At 36.9% G+C, this 20,312-nt stretch overlaps 1 protein-coding gene across 1 annotated transcript in view; it reads left to right on the forward strand.

The window, feature by feature from the left end:
* Nucleotides 1-20,312, forward strand: part of LYST (lysosomal trafficking regulator) — a 195,446-nt gene that overhangs the window by 143,843 nt on the left and 31,291 nt on the right. Inside the window, exons 39-44 of the mRNA XM_070492422.1 lie at nucleotides 2,538-2,690; nucleotides 5,446-5,690; nucleotides 9,552-9,618; nucleotides 10,998-11,154; nucleotides 14,484-14,624; nucleotides 17,537-17,754. Of these exons, the coding sequence (XP_070348523.1) occupies nucleotides 2,538-2,690; nucleotides 5,446-5,690; nucleotides 9,552-9,618; nucleotides 10,998-11,154; nucleotides 14,484-14,624; nucleotides 17,537-17,754 (981 nt within the window). The remainder of the gene's footprint in view (nucleotides 1-2,537; nucleotides 2,691-5,445; nucleotides 5,691-9,551; nucleotides 9,619-10,997; nucleotides 11,155-14,483; nucleotides 14,625-17,536; nucleotides 17,755-20,312) is intronic.

Here is a 20,312-nt window from a genome sequence, read left to right on the forward strand (position 1 = left end):
ATTGTTTGGAGATCTGTGTAATAGGAGAAATAAGGCTTTTTGTTTCAAAAAGTTCTAAAGCCAGGAATTCCTAAGGATACACTAAACAAGATTATATGTGATTTAACAGTGAATACATATTTGATTTCAAAGAAATTAAGTGAAAACAGAATTTGGTTATAAAACAAATACTGTGGAAAAAAATCATGAAAATATTTAATATAGCCAAAAATTAAGTAGGCATTCTTTCATGATTTCTATAGCTATTACCACAGAATTATCCCAGCTAGTAAAAGTATAGTTATGTTATCTTTCAAGATGTATCTTTTTAGTAATGAAGGAATTTAATAGTTGATATATAAGCCGACATTTTTCTGGGTCCAAAAAGTGACGTTTTCCACATTTAAAACTCTCCTAAAAATACCCTTGCTTTTTAGTAGATTGAAGGAGCCTTCCTTCCTCTGTACTTTTGTAGCATTTGTTCTTACTTCTTATATGACATTTACTACTTTGCATTTTAAATATGTGTACAAAAATCCCATGCCCCCTTTTGTCCTATACAGATGTATTTTATGTAGAGCACTTAGTGGAGCACTTTGCCCATAGCGCTCAGTTAATGTGTGTGGAGTGAATGAATGAACGAATGAATGAATGAATGTTGAAGCTAAACAAGGAGCAATTTGGTTTTAAGTATGATAGTATTACATTTTCATTAAAACATTTTATTTGTAATATACTTCTTGCTTCTACTTCTAGAAGTTAGTTGGGACTCAATACAGTAGTAAAGCAAACACAAAGCAGGGCAATTCACATTTTCAGATTTTTAAATAAGGCTTTGGAAAGATGTAGAGCCTGGGATCAGGTAGCTACTGCAAGTGAGTTCTAAATTTTGCTCTGAGCTTCCTGTTAGCCAACACAAAAGCATAAGTACATGCAGTTTTCCAAAAGGGAAAGCTGATGGAAAAAAACAAGCTAGGATACAGCTTTATTTGATCAGATAAATTCTAACTAGTTTTAAACTTTGGTAGAAGCTTTTTTCATGAATTTTCTATTAAAAGCATCAAGTGACATCATTCATGTATTCAACTGCAATTTACAAAAGATTTAGATGTGTTCTTTTAAGTTTTTCTTGATTTTGTACTTTGGGAAGAGCCCAGTGACGGTAGGAGGTGTAGGACCTATGCCCCTAACTCTTCATTCTAGAATGTGGGGCTAAGATTAATGCTCTGCAGGAGATCCAGCTTTCCCGTACACACTTATCATCTACTTCCTCTGCTAACCACATAGAAAGGGAATGTAGCTACTTGCTACACACTGGTTTGTGAGCTTGCATTCAGTGGGGCTGTATTTGCAGGAATGCGGTGTTAGTTACAGGAGACTGCTTTGCCTTTGCTGGATGATTCAGGGGCATGGGAACTGTTTCATAGCTTGGGAATTCCCAGGCCATGCAGATAGGTTGATTTTAACTGAGAGCAGAGCCATAGTTATGAATTCTCAGGCAGAGGCTTTTTTCTATTCTCCAACCAGACCCCAGGCCAAAAGAGACAGGCTTCCTGGTTATTCCTCTTTATTGATGGGCACATTTGTTTGTCTGCTCTTTCACTGGGAACATATCCCTTCATGAGTTTTAGCTTTCTGAAGGAATTTCAGTGCCACACTGTGATCCAGAGAACCCAAGGCCTCATCTTTTGTCCTCAAGTGGATGTTAACCTAAGTCACTTAGTTTCTGAAACTGGAGTGTGTGCATAGGTGTATGGGCATGTGAACACATACACAACTGGTTGGCCAAAGTGTCACTTCCTCCTTATAGCTGTTTTTCAAATTTCTCTTTATTTTTGACTCCTGGGGGTTTCATTTCCTTTACTTTCTTGCAAGCTCAGCTCTATATTTAACAGAATATTTGCTTAGTAAAATAAGTCAGTCTAAAAAGGCTACATACTGTGTGATTCCAACTACATGGCATTCAGGAAAAGGGAACACTATAGAGACAGTAAAGAGATCAGTGGTTGCCAGGATAGGGAAAGGAGGAAAGGAGGAGGGAGCACAAGAGAATTTTAGGACAGTGAAACTATTCTGTATGATACATTTCATTAAACATTTGTCAAAACCTATAGAACTATACAGCATCAAGAGTGAACCCTAATGTAACCTACAGACTTTAGTTAAGAATAGTATATTCAGTATTGGCTCATCAATTGTAACAGATGCACCACACTAATGTAAGACAGTAATAGGGAAACTGAGTGTGGAAAGGGGATACATGAGAACTCTCTGTATTATCTATTTAATTTTCTGTAAACCTAAAACTGCTCTAAACAAAGTAAAGTCTATTAAAAAAAAATACAAATAAAGTCTATTAATTTTTTTAAGTTTCTTAAATTTTACCCAGAATTTTGAAATGTTTAGTAGTGGGAAGATTTTCAGTGATTCTTATCTGCCATTTTGCCACAAAAGAAAGACTTTGCATTTCATTTTGAGAATTTTTAAAAATCTAAAATTAAAATGATTATTTATATTTCATGTGATGCAAATAATTTCATCTTTTTCTTTTGTCTTAGAACCTTCAGGGAGAATTGGAGCCAGCATCATTTTCCTGGACATATGAAGAAATTAAAGAAGTTCACAAGCGTTGGTGGCAATTGAGAGATAATGCTGTAGAAATCTTTTTAACAAATGGCAGAACACTCCTATTAGCATTTGATAACACCAAGGTAAATTCAGCTTTCTAATAGATATCTATTTTTGAAGTGATCATGGAACCAGTGTAACTTTACTCATACTGATTATATGAAGGGTTAACTTACTTAAACTTTAATTCACAGTTTCTGAAATCAAATAAAAATTGCCTTATGTCTTAGTCCTAATTAAAGTAAATGCTTGGTTATATTAGTATTATTTTTGTCCTCCTAAACTGTATTAAATTCTGATTCCCCAAAGAGACTGTATCTGTAAAAAGTAAATGAATGAACACATAACCAACTTGAAGGGGGTGGTTCAAACTTGATGGTAGATTCCGTTTCTGACAAGCCCTTTCTTGACCCCCACATCTCTTCAGCTGCTATTTGTCTGCTCTCTTTTATAGACAACCTCTTAGAAAAAGTTGTATATGCTTGCTGCCTCCCATTCCTCCCCTCCAATTCTCTTTTGAAATGCTCCAGTCATATTTTTTTCTCACCATTCCACCTATAATTTCTCTGGCCTGGGTCACAGTGACCTCCATGTTGCTAAATGCTACGGTCACATTTCTTAGTCCCCATCTTACTTGACCTATCAGCAGCATTTGACACAGCTGATTATTCTCTTTCTTAAAAGAAAAAAAAAGCCTTCCTCACTGGACTTCTGGCTTATCACCTCCTCTTAGTTCTCCTTTGACCTCACCAGCCATTCCTTCTCAGTCCTGTTCACGGATGCTTCCTTGGAGTGTCTCAGGGCTCATATTCAGACCTCTTCTCTTCTCATCCAGTCCTGTGATTTTGAATACTATCTGTGTTCCAACAGCTTACAAATTCATATCACTACCCAAACCTCTCCCCTAAATGTCGCACTCAAATGTTTAACTCCCTACTTGCATCTCCACTTGCAAGTCTAATTGGCATCTCACATTTAACGTGTACAAAGCTGAATTTCTAATCTTTCCCCCAAAATCTCTTTATAATTTCCCCATCTGAGTAAATGGCAACTCTAATCTTTCTGAATCCCAAAGCCTTGGGATTATCCTAGACTCCTCTTATTCTCCTATCTCCCACACTTACTCTGTCAATAAGTCCTGTTGGCTCTCCCCTCAAAATACATCTAGAATCTGGTAACTTCCATTGCTACCATCCTGCTCTCAGTCGCCAGCATCTCCTGCCGAAATCATTACAACACCCTCCTAACTGGCCCTCCTGCTTCCATACTCCCCCGTCTTTCAGACTGTTCTCAACGCAGCAGCTGACGTACGTACGTGGGATCATGGCATTCCTCTGCTCAGAACCCTCCAGTCACGTCCTGTGTCACTCCATTAAAGCCAAAGTCCTTACAATAGCCTAATAAAAGCACTCAAGAATCTGGCATCTTGTTAACTCTCTGAGCTTGTCTTCTACCATTCTATCCCTCAATCTCTCTACTCTAACCATGGTGACTTTCTTTTCCTTGAATATAGCAGACACACTGATGCCTCAGGGCCTTTGTGCTTACTCCTGCCAGGAATGCTGCCTAGAATGCTTTCTTCTTAGAAATCCATATGACTCACTCTCACTTTTTTCAGGTTCCATGATCAAATGTCTCCTTATCAGAGAGACTTTTCCTGACTAAATAAAATAGCAGCCTCTCTCTCACTCCTACCCCCAGCATCCCTTATCTCCTTTACCTTACTCTATTTTTCTCTGTAGGACTTAATAGCATCCAACATTGCCTCCCCAATAATAACGTAAGGACTTTGTTTTGTTAAGTGCTATGTCTTCAGCACCTTGAACATACTAGTATGTAGGTGCTTAAGGAGTATCTGTTGAATGAATGAATGCTTCCTTTTTCTTGCAGAGTTCAGTATGCAGACTGTCATAAATTCCCTTCCATCAACCTTAGCTTCAGCAGTTGACAACCTTCAGATTTAGACTACAGGTTTAGGTTTTTGCTTTTTGTCTTGAACCTATTCTTCTTTTTTCAATTGTGGTTAAAAATACATAACATAAAATTTACCATCTTGACCATTTTTAAGTGTACAGTTCAGTAGTGTTGACTATATTCATATTGTTGTGAAACAGATCTCCAGGTTTAGGTTCTTAAACACTCTGTGATCTTGCCTTTTCCATAACTGTAGCCACATTTTCTCGTTCTTCTCATTGACTTTTAGTCCCATCTCTGATTATCTGCATCTGTGGCCCCCCTTCCTAGCCTGAAGCATATACACATTTAAGATGAGTATTTCAAATTTGCTTTTAGCAAAGGCCGGGCTCGTCTGTTTTTTTCCATTCATTACCAATTGTCATTTAATTGCTTCGGAAGAAATCAGCATACCCTTTTCCTGTGACAGAACTTTTGTGAATCTCTAAGAAAATCCATGTATTAGTTTTCAATCAGTAATGAAAATCAAATATCCTCTCTTACATAGGATATTTTATTTCATTCTCATGAAATAAATATCATTTCCACCCCCCACCATGTTACACGTGTCATGACTGCAGCACAAAGGGTTTAAGCAGGAACACAGACTGGGTCTTTCTGATTCAGAAAACCGTGCTCTTTCTACTCATTCATGTTGCGTTTATTTAGATGAAATTTCTTCTTTTTCCTTTATTGTTTTTTTTAAAGATCTGTAATAAGTAACTTTTATATGTAAATTTTTTCTTAGTTTCTTATTAACAGATTTCTCAAAAAATTTTCTTGGGGGACTTGAGATTATAAACATGCCTATAATATCATGAATTCTTTGGAGAAAAGTTTCAGTAAGCCTAAAAATAAAATGTTTTTTTTCTCCTTCCCTTGTAGGTTCGCGATGATGTGTACCACAGTATACTAACAAATAACCTCCCTAATCTTCTGGAATATGGCAACATCACTGCTCTAACAAACTTATGGTATACTGGACAAATTACAAATTTTGAGTATTTGACTCACTTAAACAAACATGCTGGCCGATCCTTCAATGATCTTATGCAGTATCCAGTGTTCCCGTTTATACTTGCTGACTATGTTAGTGAGACCCTTGACCTCAGCGATCCATCAGTCTACAGGTAACTAAAAACATCATCTCCTTTTGGCTTCATCCATGTGCGTCATTTATTTCATTAATGTTCTTAATCATATATAGAGTGAATATATAGTGAACCCCCATATGTCCATCACCCCAACAATTATGAAGATTTTTGCCAAACTTGCGTCAATCTTTTTTCCTTTTTAATTTAAGACGAATCACAGACATCTATGTCAATCCTATGTTCTTCAGTAAACATCTCTTGAGGAAAAAAATAGAACATTTTCCTACATAACCACAGTGCCATTATCACATCTAAGAAAAGCAACAGTGATTTTATGCTATTATCTAATATCCAGTTCATGTTAAAATGTCCCTTGATTTATCAAAGACGTCTTTTTATAGTTGATTTGCTTAAATCAGGCCCAATGTCACCTTTGGCTGCTGTGTCTCTCAAAACATATATCTAGAACAGCCTTCACATTTTTGTCTTTTTCTCTTTCTTTCTTCCTGACATGGCTTGTTGAAAAAAAACAGATCATTTATCTTGTAGGATGTCCCCCATTTTCATGTTACTATTTAGCTTTTTCCTCTAGCTTCTGTATTTACGAGAGACTGGAAATTAGTTCTAAAGTAAAGGCTTGATTAGATTCAGGTTCAACTTTTTTTGGCAAGAATCCTTTTTAGGTGCTGGTGTAAACTTTATATTGCCCCATATCAGGAGGCAGATGATATCCCACTCTAATGATGCTTAGATTGATCCATGGGTCCAGGCTCTCACTGAACTTGTTTCTTTCATTGATGATTATTGCTTGTGTCAATTATTTCACTAGAGGTTACAAAATGGTGATTTCCTATTCTCTCATTTTTCTCTACGTTTATTAGAAGAAAACATACGAGATGAGCCTGGGATATTTTATTGTATCAGAGAGCAAGGAAACTAATATAGTCTTGTATAAAGGACTTGAAAAGAAAATTTTCACACTCATATTCATTGAAGCATTATTCATAATACCAAGATGTGGAGGCAGCCCAGCTGTCTGTCTGTGGATGAATGGATGGCGGAAATGTGGTATATACATACAATGGAGTATTATTTAACCTTAAGAAGGAGGGAAGTCCTATCACATTCTACAACGTGGATGAACCTTGGGGACATTGTGCTAAATGGATTAAGCCAGTTGCAAAAAGACAGATACTGTGTGATTCTGCTTGTGTGAGTTGTCTGGGGTAGTCAAACTCAGAGGCAGAGAGTGGAATGGTGGTTGCTGGGGAACAGGGTGGTGGGAGGGGAGAGATGGGATGTTGTTGTTCAGTGGGTGTGGAGTTTCAGTTTTGCACAATGGAAAAGTTCTAGAGAGCTATTGCACAACAGTGTGAATATGGTTAACACTACTGAACTGTGTACTTGAGAATGGTTTAGGATGGTAAATTTTGTGTTGTCTTTTTTACCACAATTTAAGAAAATAAAGCACTCAGAGATCAACTTGAAGTGGCTGTCACTGCCAAAGATAGGAAAATCTGAGCACCAAAAAGAATAAAGACTATAATTGATTGAAACATATTTAAATAAAAAAATACTTGTTAATGATACTTTTTTAAATGTCCAAAAAACAAAGCAAAACTAAATTCTTTGGTCACCATTGATATAACTGGACACAAATTCCTTGCTTTTGAATTGTGGCAATTAAAAGCAAAGAATTTAGCATTTATCCTGCCTTTCCTGAATGAATTGCATTTAGAGACTAAATAGCCCTGGTTGATGAGAGTATATTCTGCTTATTTAGTTTGAAAAATATACTCTTTTATTTAGTTTAAAGAAAAATTGACTTCAAATATTCTATTGGTATAGTAGAGTATTTTAATTATAACTGCTAAATAATCAGGCCTAGTTAAGACAGTTTTTAGGAAATCAGATTCAGTTTAATGTTTTTGTCAATTTAAAAAAGAGCAAATGGCACATTATTTATTTTTAGACATTTTTATACAGTGCTGATGGACATTTAAATTTATATACTACTGGTATAAATAGATAAAATCTTTTTGAAAGGCAATTTAACAATATATAACCAAAGAACTCTTCAAATGTGCATACTCTGTTTTAACAATTTAACTTCTAGGACCTTTTCCTTAGGAAATACTTAGGATGTGTGCTCTATCAGAAAGGTTCCCAGCAGTAGTAGGTGTCGTGAGGGCAAGAACTCTGTCTGGTACATTGCTGATAACGGTGCCTGGCACTGCAAGCAAAAATTTAGCCATAAAGATAGTCCTCATATCAATTTTTTAAGTAGCTAAAATTTAGAAACAACCTAAATGCCCAACACTAGGTTTGAATAAATTGTTATATGTTGCAGCTAGTAAAAGTGGTATTGTAGAAATATATATTATACATGGAGGGGGATGTTCTTTTTTTTTTTTTCTGAGTAAGATTAGCCCTGGGCTAACATCTGTGCCAGTCTTCCTCTACTTCATATGTGGGATGCCGCCACAGCATGGCTTGACAAGTTGTGTAGGTCCATGCCTGGGATCTGAACTCGCAAACCCAGGCTACCAAAGTAGAGCACGCAGAACTTTAACCACTCGTCCATGGGGTCAGCCCCAAGATGTTCTTTTTATTTAAAAAGTGAATATACATACACAGATAAGCAGAAAGACATCTGGAAAGATATATACCAAAATGTTTTACCTGTGGGTAATAGTATGTGCCTGATTTTTGGTTTATTTTATTTGCTCATCAGGAATTTCTGATTTTTCAACCACAGCAATAGGTATTACTTGTGTTTAAAAAATAAAAAAACTGTTCACACTACTTAGAAAAAAATTGCCTGCCAGTATGTCAAACATGATTTCTCTTCTTTTGAGAAATGAATTTGTGTCTATTCTATAAAACTATTTTTACTTTTTAACAAAGTTTTTAGGGTTAAAAAGACCTCAAAAATAAAATGTGTTTACTATTACTAATTTCGATATCCCTATCAAATAATTCTCCAAAAAAATAGATATATCAACATCTGGCTAAGCAGACCTGGTTTGACTTACTGAAATTTGGGGAAATCTGAAGTTGATCTAGTTACGGTGCCAGATGTTCAAACTCCAGTTGCCTCCATCCCAGTGCCGGACCAGATGGCTCCTCAGCCAGGGAAACCTGTCCTTCCTCATTGGACCTTTTTCTCTTGCTCTTTTAAGTACCGCACAGGAAAGCTGCTTGACTCTGTAGCTTGTAAAAGTGAGGATTCATCCTTAGGTTCTCTTGCCTCCCTGATACAGTGCAAACACCAGCACAGACACATCCAAACACATGCACTCATTCTCTGCACTGTGCACAATGGTGTCACTCACCATCTATGAATTAGATAACAAAATATTTATTTCAATACTCAGACTCCACATCTCAACTTGGTCACTGTAAGCATGTGTTGTTTCTTGAGTTTTCACTAACTAGCCTAATAATTACATGGCATCTTCTCATGATCCTATTTCCTGTCCAAACCGCCCTTTACTCTTCACTGCCTAACTGGTGTACAGTCTGGAAAATCAGGATAGGAGTTTCTAGGGCTTGGTAGGAGTCAGCTGCCATGAACAGCGTCAGTTATGATTCTGGAGGAAGTAGAGGAAGCAGGGAGGCAAGGGGTAGCAGCAGCTCTTCTTGTATAGGTTACTCATCAGTCAGGAATTCCTAATACTGGTATGGATGTGTTTTTAAAAATTCTACCTTAATAGTTTATGAAATAATAATTTTGGATGATGAGTGTTAGTTGTAAAGCAACATGTGTAAGCACTAAACTAAGGGCCGAGTATTTTGTTGATCACTTATTTACTTACAGGATGCAGACATCTAGACAGCTTAATGCTGACAGTATCAAAACACTCCATATTTTTTCCATCATCTCTTCCTTCACAGAAATCTCTCTAAGCCTATAGCTGTGCAGTATAAAGAAAAAGAAGATCGTTACGTGGACACATACAAGGTAGGTTTAGCTTTTACTCATATTTTGATAAGTGAAAACTGGGATTTTGTTTTATAAACTTGTGTTTTACCTAATTTTAAATTTATAGTATTGATCTTCTGTTTTTCACTTCCTTGTGCTTTGATTGACAAACAACTGGAAATCATTATATGATTTTAAATTTTATTCTGTGTCTCAATTCTCTGCAAATACTTTGCCCAGAAAAAGAAATACATTTATTGTGGCATAAATTGGAAGCTAATAAAAATCATTGTTATATTCAAATATGTAGATAATTTTATTCCTTATAAAAGTCACAAGGATTTCCAGGGACCTGCTATTTGTGTCCCCTAGTATTATTTATATAACAGTATCAGCATATTCATAATGTACCATAATCCCTTATTATTCATATTCAGCATATTATGCATTAGTTTATTAACGGAAATTTACCATATTTTAAAGTTTTAAAATAGAAATTAATTACCTATTTCTGTAAAATTAATATTAATGGAATTCTGTTGGCAATTAAGAAAACTCATTAGCCACATGTTGCATTCTTTACAAGAGTATAAAGTTAGGAGCAGCTGAAGCAGTTTTCTCAGATTCATCACAATGTTTTCTGTCATAGTTCCAGAAGGATACCTCCAAGCATCTCACAGCTGTCACTGCTTGATTCTTCTGCAGTTAAAAATGGGGCAGTGCTATGGGAATCAAGGAGAAGTGACTCCAGAAAATTCACTGTCACCTGACTTTCTTATCAGAGCCAGACAGAAGCCATGAGAGATGAGAATAGTGACAGATATCAAATATTTGGTTGAGCTTCCTACTTTATGATGGGAAGATGAGTAGTGAAAAATCACCGTATTCTTTATCTCTGTGTAACCACACTGCAAAACAGCCGTAAGATGTTCTCTTAATACCTAAGAATTCCAATAATGTGGTACAGTTTTTACATTTCTATTGCATTACCACCACTAGAGAAGCATTTCTCTGAAGAACATGGCATTACATCTTGAAACCCTCTTTTAAAATCCAGTCTCCAGGGATAGTAGTGGCTCCCATTTGAGCACTTGACCAACTTAGACATCATGAGCCGTTAGTTGGGAGCCAGAACGCTGGGAGGTAGGGTGCAGAACAGGTGGGTTTTCTATGAGGGAATGAGAGTAAAGGTGCAGACTGTGAGATGCTTCTCGAGTCTTCACGCCTCAGCAGGGCACCAAGGAGGAGACTCCCAGATACTCAAGGTGGCTGAGGTCCAAACACGAGTAGAAAGGCAAGCCATGAGAATGGCATCAAAGCGGTAGCAGGGAAGGTTGGAAAAGACAACGAGCTAGGCTTCTCCAGCTTTCCCTGGAGCTCACTATCATGAATTCTCTCTGATTCCCTGTTTCCTTCAGTACTTGGAGGAAGAGTACCGCAAAGGAGCTAGGGAAGATGACCCCATGCCTCCGGTGCAGCCCTACCACTACGGCTCCCACTATTCTAACAGCGGCACTGTGCTTCACTTCCTGGTCAGGATGCCTCCTTTCACGAAAATGTTTTTAGCCTATCAAGGTAAGGATGGTTTTATAACTATCTAAAAAGTCTTTCTGGGTCATTAGAAAAAAGTCTTGACTGACTTGAGTGACACTAATCAAACCACAGGAGAAAGAATTCTATTTATTCCTTTGACAAAATTTTCTTCAAAAGACCTGCAGTAAGCCAAATCATCTTGCTAAGGTTTCAAATTTGGCTTCAAATTAAATGTATCTAAGTTTATAAAAATGCAATTCACCTTTTAAAAATTAAGATGTAATTCACGCACTGTAAAATTTACCCTTTTAAAGCATATGCATTTCATTTTTTAAAGGTGTTCAACTTAATAATTATTTCAGATCACGTAAGTTATCTTTGAACCCAAAAGGGAGGGAATATATTATTGTAATTTATTATAAATAACTAGTTAACAGGAAAACCACACTGCCACCTTCACCATAGTAACTTTCTAGTTAATAATCTACCTCAGCGTTTTCAGTGACAGCCTGCAGGCCTGCAGATGACTTAGACAGAGGTGAATTTTCTAATTTGTGTGCAAATGGGGACACACTCACCCATCAGTTTCTAACGAGAACCGTGGTATTAGTTCTGTAGTTGTTCCTCATGGCACCCAGAATCCTTTATAGAATCATTATCCATTCATTTACTCAACACATCTTGAACTTCTTTATATATTTTTACTCATATGCAACCTCTTGGAGGAGTGAATTTTGTATTCTCTCTACTTGGTCTATAAAAAGGTGCTTTCTTAAGCTGCCACACGTGGCTTAACGATGGGGATGTGTTCTGAGAAGTATGTTGTTAGGCAATTTCATTGTTGTGCAAACATCACAAAGTATACTTACACAAACCTAGATGGTATAGCCCCCTACACACCTAGGCTCTATGGTGCTAATCTTAGGGCACCACCATCATATGTGCAGTTCGTTGTTGACTGAAACGTCGTTATATGGTACATGACTGTATTTGTCCCTCTGTAAGTACACAGATGTTCCACGTGACAGCTGTTCAAATATTTGAAGATTTTTTCCCTGTTGCCTTTCTCTGTCTCCGTCTTGTTTATCCCCAGACTAATTATCCTTAGTTAATTTGACGTCAGATTGAAAGCCTCCTGTATGCAAGGTCTTATCCCACCTACTGCAAGGAATACAAAAAAGAAATAAGACAGTTCTGTACTTAGTAGAGTTTTAAGAACTAATGTTTAAGCCATCCTTGTTTACTCTGGTTTCCAAACCTGTCACTCTTCTGATCATCTTTCTGGATGTGTTCTGATTTGTGAATGCCCTTATTAAAAAGTGGCAGTCCCAAAATGAAAAAGAATATTTCAGATGTGGTTTGGGAACACTGCAGTGTATAACAGAACTGTTACTTCCCTCTATTTCTTTTAACATAGCCCAAGAATCTATTAATATAAAACTCTCAATCAACTAAAATTTCTTACCTATTTTTACATATTGCTATTATGCTAGGTTTTCTTCATTGTGTATTTAAGAATTTTTTCTTTTAGAAAAAGACTAACTCAGTCCCCATTCAGTTTCATCTGATTAGTTTAAAAAGATTTATGTTGGCTTTTGAATTTATTTCTAGACTTCTGGTTTAGTCCAGGGTTTCTCACCTTGGCACTGTAGTCATTTCGAGCTACATAATTCTTTTTTGTGGGGACTGTTCTGTGCATTGTAGGGCATTTAACAGCATCCCTGGCGTCTGCCCACTGGATGCCAGTGGCATCCCCCCAACCAGCTGTGAGAACCAAAAATGTCTCCAGACATTGCCAAATGCCCCCGGGGGCAAAAGTGCTAGGTTTTGAACCATTAGTTAGTACATGCATGTTCTAGATTATGGGAGTTTATAGTATCACTTTTTTAAAAAATTAATAAACTACAGAGAAAGCATGAACAGAACCCTCAATGTGCTGCTCTTGTTCCACAATTCCGTAGTCTCTACTCTAGTTACTGTGACTCCACCATAGCCTTAGAGAATTGCCTTTAGTTCTTCTGGATTCCATTTAGATTGATAACTTTTTCTCCTGAATGAGCTAGTGAGTTAAATATTTCTTTAAGTGGCCTTCTGTACTTTCTGAGAAAATAGAACTATTTATAAACCTCATTTCTTCCTAGATTTTATTTAGTGGCCAGCCAATGCTAACTGATTTGACAGAATAGATGAGAAAGCAATAAAAGCAGTGGAAAATGTTGCCCCACAGATCAGCTCAGGCTTCAGGGAGAAATTTAGCATGTCTCTTTAAAATTGTACCTTGCCTGATGCTGAGATCTGTCTGTGACAGATTGTTCAAACTTCAGCAAGTTCAGAGGAGTTGCAGATGGTACAGCCTAGTTCCTAAGAAGCATCTGCACTGTTTTCAGGGGCTGGCCTTTGGATATCATTTAATATTCTAGGCCTGCCCTAAGGCTGAAAAGTCTAGTAACTGTTGACAGAGAAGAGACAGGGTCAAAATTCAATTCTATGGTATTAATAGTCTACACCAGGAAAACTTAAAGGAGTGCCTATGCTTAGCTTTATTTTCATTCATAGGAAATCTTACTTAATTCTTTAGCTTATGACATCTAAAAAGCAATACCCTCATGCCCAAAAGAGAAAAGAAAGAAGAAAAAGTGGTCTTAACAGGGGCCACTCCAGTGGCATAGTGGTTCAGTTCTCACACTCCACTTGGTGGCACAGGGTTCACTGGTTTGGATCCCCGGCACGGACCTACGCACTGCTTGTCAAGCCATGCTGTGGCAGGCGTAGAGGGAAAAAAGTAAAGTAGAGGAAGATAAGCACGGATGTTAGCTCAGGGCCAGTCTTCTGCAGCAAAAAGAGGAGGATTGGTGGATTGGCAGCAGATGTTAATTCAGAGCTAATCTTCCTCAGGGGAAAAAAAATAGTTTTAACAGTTAGAGGTGAAGGAATAATTTTGCTTCTTTGTGAGGAAAAACTATTTTACCTACTTGAGCTTTAATTTTCCTCCTTTCATTCGTTCAATAAATAAATCATTATTGAGTACCTAGCATGTGCTAGCTTTGGGTAATACACCACATCCTTGCTTTTATGGAACTTTCATTCTACTTGAGTAGACAGATAATAATCAATTAAATAAATAAATGGTATAAATTTATTTAGTTATATGTGTTATGAAACATAATACAGATTAAATAAAATAGTGCGGTCTCAAATTATATATAGAAATATTTATTTTCAAGAACATGAATAACCTCTCTTAAACTAGGGACAAATAAGATGAACATCATTTCAGTCTTTTTGATGTAGCGGAAGTAAGTTGATTATAAGAGGCTCCAGATGGAATCAGGTCTTTGTGTCTTAATTGTATTACTTGTATTTTTTTCTAGATCAAAGTTTTGACATTCCAGACAGAACTTTTCATTCTACAAATACGACTTGGCGCCTCTCATCTTTTGAATCCATGACTGATGTGAAAGAACTTATCCCGGAGTTTTTCTACCTTCCAGAGTTTTTAGTTAACCGTGAAGGTATGGCAGTAAATCATCTCTTATTTATATTTCTGAGGGTTTGTAGTTATTTTATAATTTTCCAAAAAGAAAAATAGCTTTTGTAAGTCCTAAAATTTGAGTCCCCAAATAAGAGAAATACCTTTATTTATTAAGTATATAATTTTATTTCCGAGTGAGCTTGAGGATTTTAAGTATTTCATAGGATGAAATATATTTGGAAAACTGTAACTTTTAACTATCAAAAGTATTTGTAAATATGTATTTTAATTTTGTTACAGAAATTGCTTTATTTTTTTTCTGATTACAAAAGTTATGTGCTCATTTAAAAAAAAGAGTCATGAATTTATTGCAAGTACAATGTAAATTAAGCAAAATCTCAATGATTTTATAAGGAATGACCAAGTTGGAAATAAAGCAATCTAACCAGAATTATCTAATAAAGGAATTCTAGAGGATAAAAGCAAATTTTCTGTGATGCTAGCGACCAAGAATTTTGGCCAGTCTTACCTGTTCTTTAATAGAAGATCAGTTAACCCTTTAAGACGTATCTTTGTGTCATTTTCCTACATTACTTAATTTTATGTTTTTATGTGACCTGTAGGAATATGTGAAATTGAGAATTATATCTTTAGACAAGATAGTATTGGGCAAATTACTTTAGAATTTTATTCTGTACTAACTGGCCTCTATGGGTTTCTTTGGAGAATGATTAATAAGTCCATGCTGCTGGTTACCTGGATCATGTTTCATAGGGTTGCCCAAGTGAGAAACACCTCAGTGAAATATCAGCACCTGCAGTTTGGGGTACCTGCCTTCTGGCTTTCAATTTGGGACTCAGGTTTAAATCTACGGCTTGTTTTCTCTATCCATGGTTTCTTATTCGTATCTTCCAGTCATCTGTGGCTGCATAACAACCCCAACACTTAGTGGCTCAAAACAACAACAAAATTATTATCTATCACAGTTTTCGTAGGTCAGAAATTCAGGAACAGTTCAGCCAGGTGGTTTTTGTGATTTTGTTCAGGGCCTCTCATGCAGTTACATTCAGTTTGGCTGGAGCTGGAACAGCCAAGGGAACAGAGCAGCTGGGGGCTGGCAGGCCTTGCTCTCTTCCATATACTTTTCCATATGGTCTCTCCACATGGAATAGTTTGGGCTTCCTCACAGCATGGTGGCCTTGGACATCCCACTTAGCAGCTCAGGGTTCCAGAGTCAAGCGTCCTAAGAGAAAGATGAACAGAAGCTGTGGGCCTTTTCCAACCTAGCCTTGGAGGTCACACAGCAACACTGCCACTGTGTTCTGTTTGTGAGGCCGTCATAAGTGCCTGCCCACATTCAAAAGGAAGGAGCATAGACTTTGCCACTTGATGGAGGAATAGCAAGATTCTAGAAAAGCATGCAAGACAGCAAGTGTTGTTATAGCCATTCTTGGAAAATATGATTTGCTATAATGTATATCATGTCATTCCCTGTCAACATTCCTGTGGGCCTGTGATTATACCTCCAGTCATCTGCTCTGGTCTACCTCTGTCATGTGTCCCCAGAGCACCTGAAAGTTGGGACTGATTTGAGTTTATAGAGACCCCCTGCCGCTCAGCCCCTCCCCAACTCAGTCCTTAGATACCTCATTCACTATTGTTCAATCGGTGAATTCCTGCTGTTTCTCCCGAAGCTGCCCACACAGAGTTCTGTGGGTGCTCAGCCAGTTCGTCTTACATCACCTGCAGCTGTCTGTGGGATGACTGCTGAGCTTTTTGAGATGACCCCTAGCCCCTCTCCACATTAATTTTATATGAGCCCTTGGTTTATATTTCACATCGCATCATTTCAGAATACTTCCAAAATTAGTAAAGATCCTTCTAACTTTTCACAAGATCAAGAAGTAGGCAGAGAGCAGCTTAATTTTATGTGGAGCATAATCAGCTTTTAAGAGGTCCTTTTTAATTTTTATTCTGTTATGGTGTTCAGATTTTCTATCCAAAAAGGTATGGCAAAAAATCATTTCTGTTCAAAGTTAACATTTCTTTTAGGACAATTTTGTGTGTGTGTGTGAGGAAGATTGGCCCTGAGGTAACATCTGTGCCAATCTTCCTTTATTTTGTATGTGGGATGCTGCCACAGCATAGCTTGATGAGCGGTGTGTAGGTCTGCGCCTAGGATCCAAACCCATGAGCCCCGGACCGCCAAAGCAGAGTGCGCGAACTTAACCACCCTGTCACTGGGCTGGCCCCACTTTTAGGACAATTTTTTTAAATAAACACTTCTGATATTTTTGTGTATACTAGCAGACTAATGAGACAATTAGATTACAGTTCATTTATGTCACTGAAGAATCCTCTTATTCAATGTGTTGGGATAATTTTGTTATCCACAGGGAAGCTTAGTAGAAATGAAGTCAGGACAGACCTGCAGACTTACCATAAAATTAATAGATGAAGAACCTTCATTCTAGGAATGTGTATACTTTGTATTAGTTGGGTTTTTTAAACTATAGAATGCTAATATTTACTAAATATAGTCTTAAATTTATTATATTGTTAACACCAATAATTCAGAAATGCTTTTACAAAGTTTCAGTTTGATTTTAATCAAGTTTGCAATTGGATACTTAAGCACTTATTGCATTTGAAGATTTGATAAGTAGAATATTGGCATTAGCAGGCAATGATTTTCTGGGTTTTTTTCAGTCAGATATAAAGTGGTAGAAGGATAAAGTTGAGAGATCTTAAACTTAATTGGAATAGCATTAATCCATGTAGCTCTGTTAGTAGGTAAGTAAGTAGATGAGCAATAGTGTTTCTATCCTGTTTGCTCCTTTTCCTGGTTACAGCACACAATGACTGTTTCTGTAAACTCTTAAGACCTGCTCAGTGGGCCAAATGAAGCATGCTTTGGGGGAGATAAATATTAATGCTAATCTTGTCTTTTAGGTTTTGATTTTGGTGTGCGTCAGAATGGTGAACGGGTTAATCACGTCAACCTTCCGCCTTGGGCACGTAACGATCCTCGACTTTTTATCCTCATCCATCGGCAGGCTCTAGAGTCTGATTACGTGTCCCAGAACATCTGTCAATGGATTGATTTGGTATTCGGGTATAAGCAAAAAGGGAAGGCTTCCGTTCAAGCCATCAATGTTTTTCATCCTGCTGTAAGTGACTCTTTTATAAATCTGCATTTATATAAGGTAGAACCTGAATATTTAAAGGTTAGCTGTTAGGCTATTTCTTTAAAATACCGAAGTTATCAAAGAGAATTGGCAATGACACTAAACTGTTACCCAGGATTTTTCAGGTTTTATATTTCACCTCTTTAAAAACAACTAAGATACTATATGTTGAGGGTTCCCCAAGACTACTGCCAGGTTGTATGAGAACTTAAAGACTCAGCATGTAGTCGTACTTACAGCTAAGGTTTATTATAGTGAAGGATACAAAGCAAAATCAGCAAAAGGAACAGATGCATGGGGCAAAGCTGAAGGAAACCAAGCACAAGAGACTTCTCCTAGTGAATCAGAAAGAACATACGTCCTCCAGCAACAAATTGTGATGACACATGTGATGTTGTCTACCAGGGAAGGTCATTAGAGACTCAACACCCAGGGTTTTTATTGGGAGCTAATCATGTAGGCAACCTGTCTCTCACATGTGCTGAACTTCCAGACTCCCAGAAGGTGAGCAGGTGTTCAGTATAAATCACATTGTTTGTACAGTGTAGGTGCAGTGAGCTACTCTTATCAATTCTGGAATGGTGGGAACTCTTCTGAAATCTGTATTCCCAGATACCAGCCCGGGGCAACCTTGCAAGCAAGCATTTCCAAGGAGAGTAGTTCAGGGCTGCCATGTTAACACTTTTCTACACACTATCCTGTATACATATTCTGTTTTAAAATGACATCATTTTTCCTTATTGCGTAAACAGTATTTGTGCCTAGTTAGAAAAATGTATAAGATACAGACATGAAAGAAATTTAAAAATCAACTTTGATATCACCATCCAGAGATAAATATCAAAACCACCTTCTAGACTTTTTTCTATATGTATGTATCATTCCATTTACGTAATAATAATAATACTTATTCCAAAATATGGCTATATGATAATTAACCAGTCTGCTATTGTTGGATATTCAGTTAGTATTCGTTTGCTATTAAAATTAATATTCCTGAGGTCATTTCCTTATACTAATACTTACTTCCTTAAGATAAATTCCTAGAAACAGAATTGTTATATTTTCACATATACTTTTTAATGTTGTTACATAGGCTACCTTTTTTTAAAAAAATCTTGTCTATTCAAGAAACATTTATTTTGCTAGACTCTGGGAATTTGAAGGTGAATAAGATTCCAATAGGGAGAGTAGGGCTAGAAGGAAAGTTGGGGTAATTGGGCCTGCCTGGATGTGGTAGTAGCGTCCAAATGAGGCCTCTGGAAGGACATTCCGCAAGGACTGAGATGTAAAAAGGCAAATTATCAGGAGAAACTATTTCCTGGTCTTGCCTTGTGGCTACTTAAAGACAACAAGTACAACAGATTACCCATTGATCCACTGCCTAAGACATTTAGCCTTTGTTTTCCTAACTTTAAAATTAGGAGGTGGAGCTGAAAAAAACAGTAGAAAAGATCAATGAAACTAAGAGCTGGTTCTTTGAAAAAATAAATAAAATTGACAAACTTAGTTAGATTCACCAAGAAAAAAAGATAGCTTGAAGTTAGATGGTGGAATTAGATTAATCTTGGACTTCCCCTCCAACTGTAATTTTCTCTGTAGATTTATCAAGTGGTTGTAACAAATACAGCTAAAATACACACATTGAACCTACAGTAACACATTCTATATCTGGGCTTATTTATGCCAGAGATCTGTTCCTGAATAGTAGTTTTAAAATAAAAATCTCTCTAATGCAGTTTTCTCAGTGATTATTTTGAATACCTCTAGGGTAATAGAAAATTAAATTTCTTTTTTTCTTTTTTTTTTTTCTTTTGCTGAGGACCCTTGGCCTTGAGCTATCATTTGTTGCCAATCTCCTCTATTTTGTGAGTTGCTGCCACACCCTGGCCACTGATAGATGAGAGGTACACCTGGGAACCAAACCCGGGCTGCCAAAGCAGAGCACACCAAACTTAATCACTAGGCCACCAGGGCTGGCCAAGAAAGTTAAGTTTCTTAAGAAACTTAAGGTGCAGAAGAGAGAATAGACAGATTTACTGATTACACCAATAGAAGATAAATGCTATGGCAAAATATTCTGAAAAAGGAGAATAATACAATTTGACTGGTGAATAGAAGTTTTATACATAAGAGTAGCATAAAATAAAGGCATGGCTTCAGGTATAATTGTTGAACCTCATATTTGATCTAAAATGTAATTTTAAAAATCACTTAGGAATTTTGATATTAACCTCAATACACTCTTGTGCCTATAATCCTGGCACATGTTTCAATTATTCTTACGTAAAATTCACATTAAAGGTAACTCATTTTACACAGCCGACATTACCCTGATACCAAAACCAGACAAGGACAACACAAAAAAGGAAAATTACAGGCCAGGATCGGTGATGAACATAGACGCAAAAGCCCTCAACGAATTAAGCAAATTAAATACAACAATATATTAAAAGGATCTTACACCACGATCAAGTGGGATTTATTCCAGGGATGCAGGGATGGTTCAACATTTGCACATCAATCAATGTGATACACCA

This window comes from Equus asinus, chromosome 2 (assembly GCF_041296235.1).
Source record: "Equus asinus isolate D_3611 breed Donkey chromosome 2, EquAss-T2T_v2, whole genome shotgun sequence".
NCBI lineage: Eukaryota > Metazoa > Chordata > Mammalia > Perissodactyla > Equidae > Equus > Equus asinus.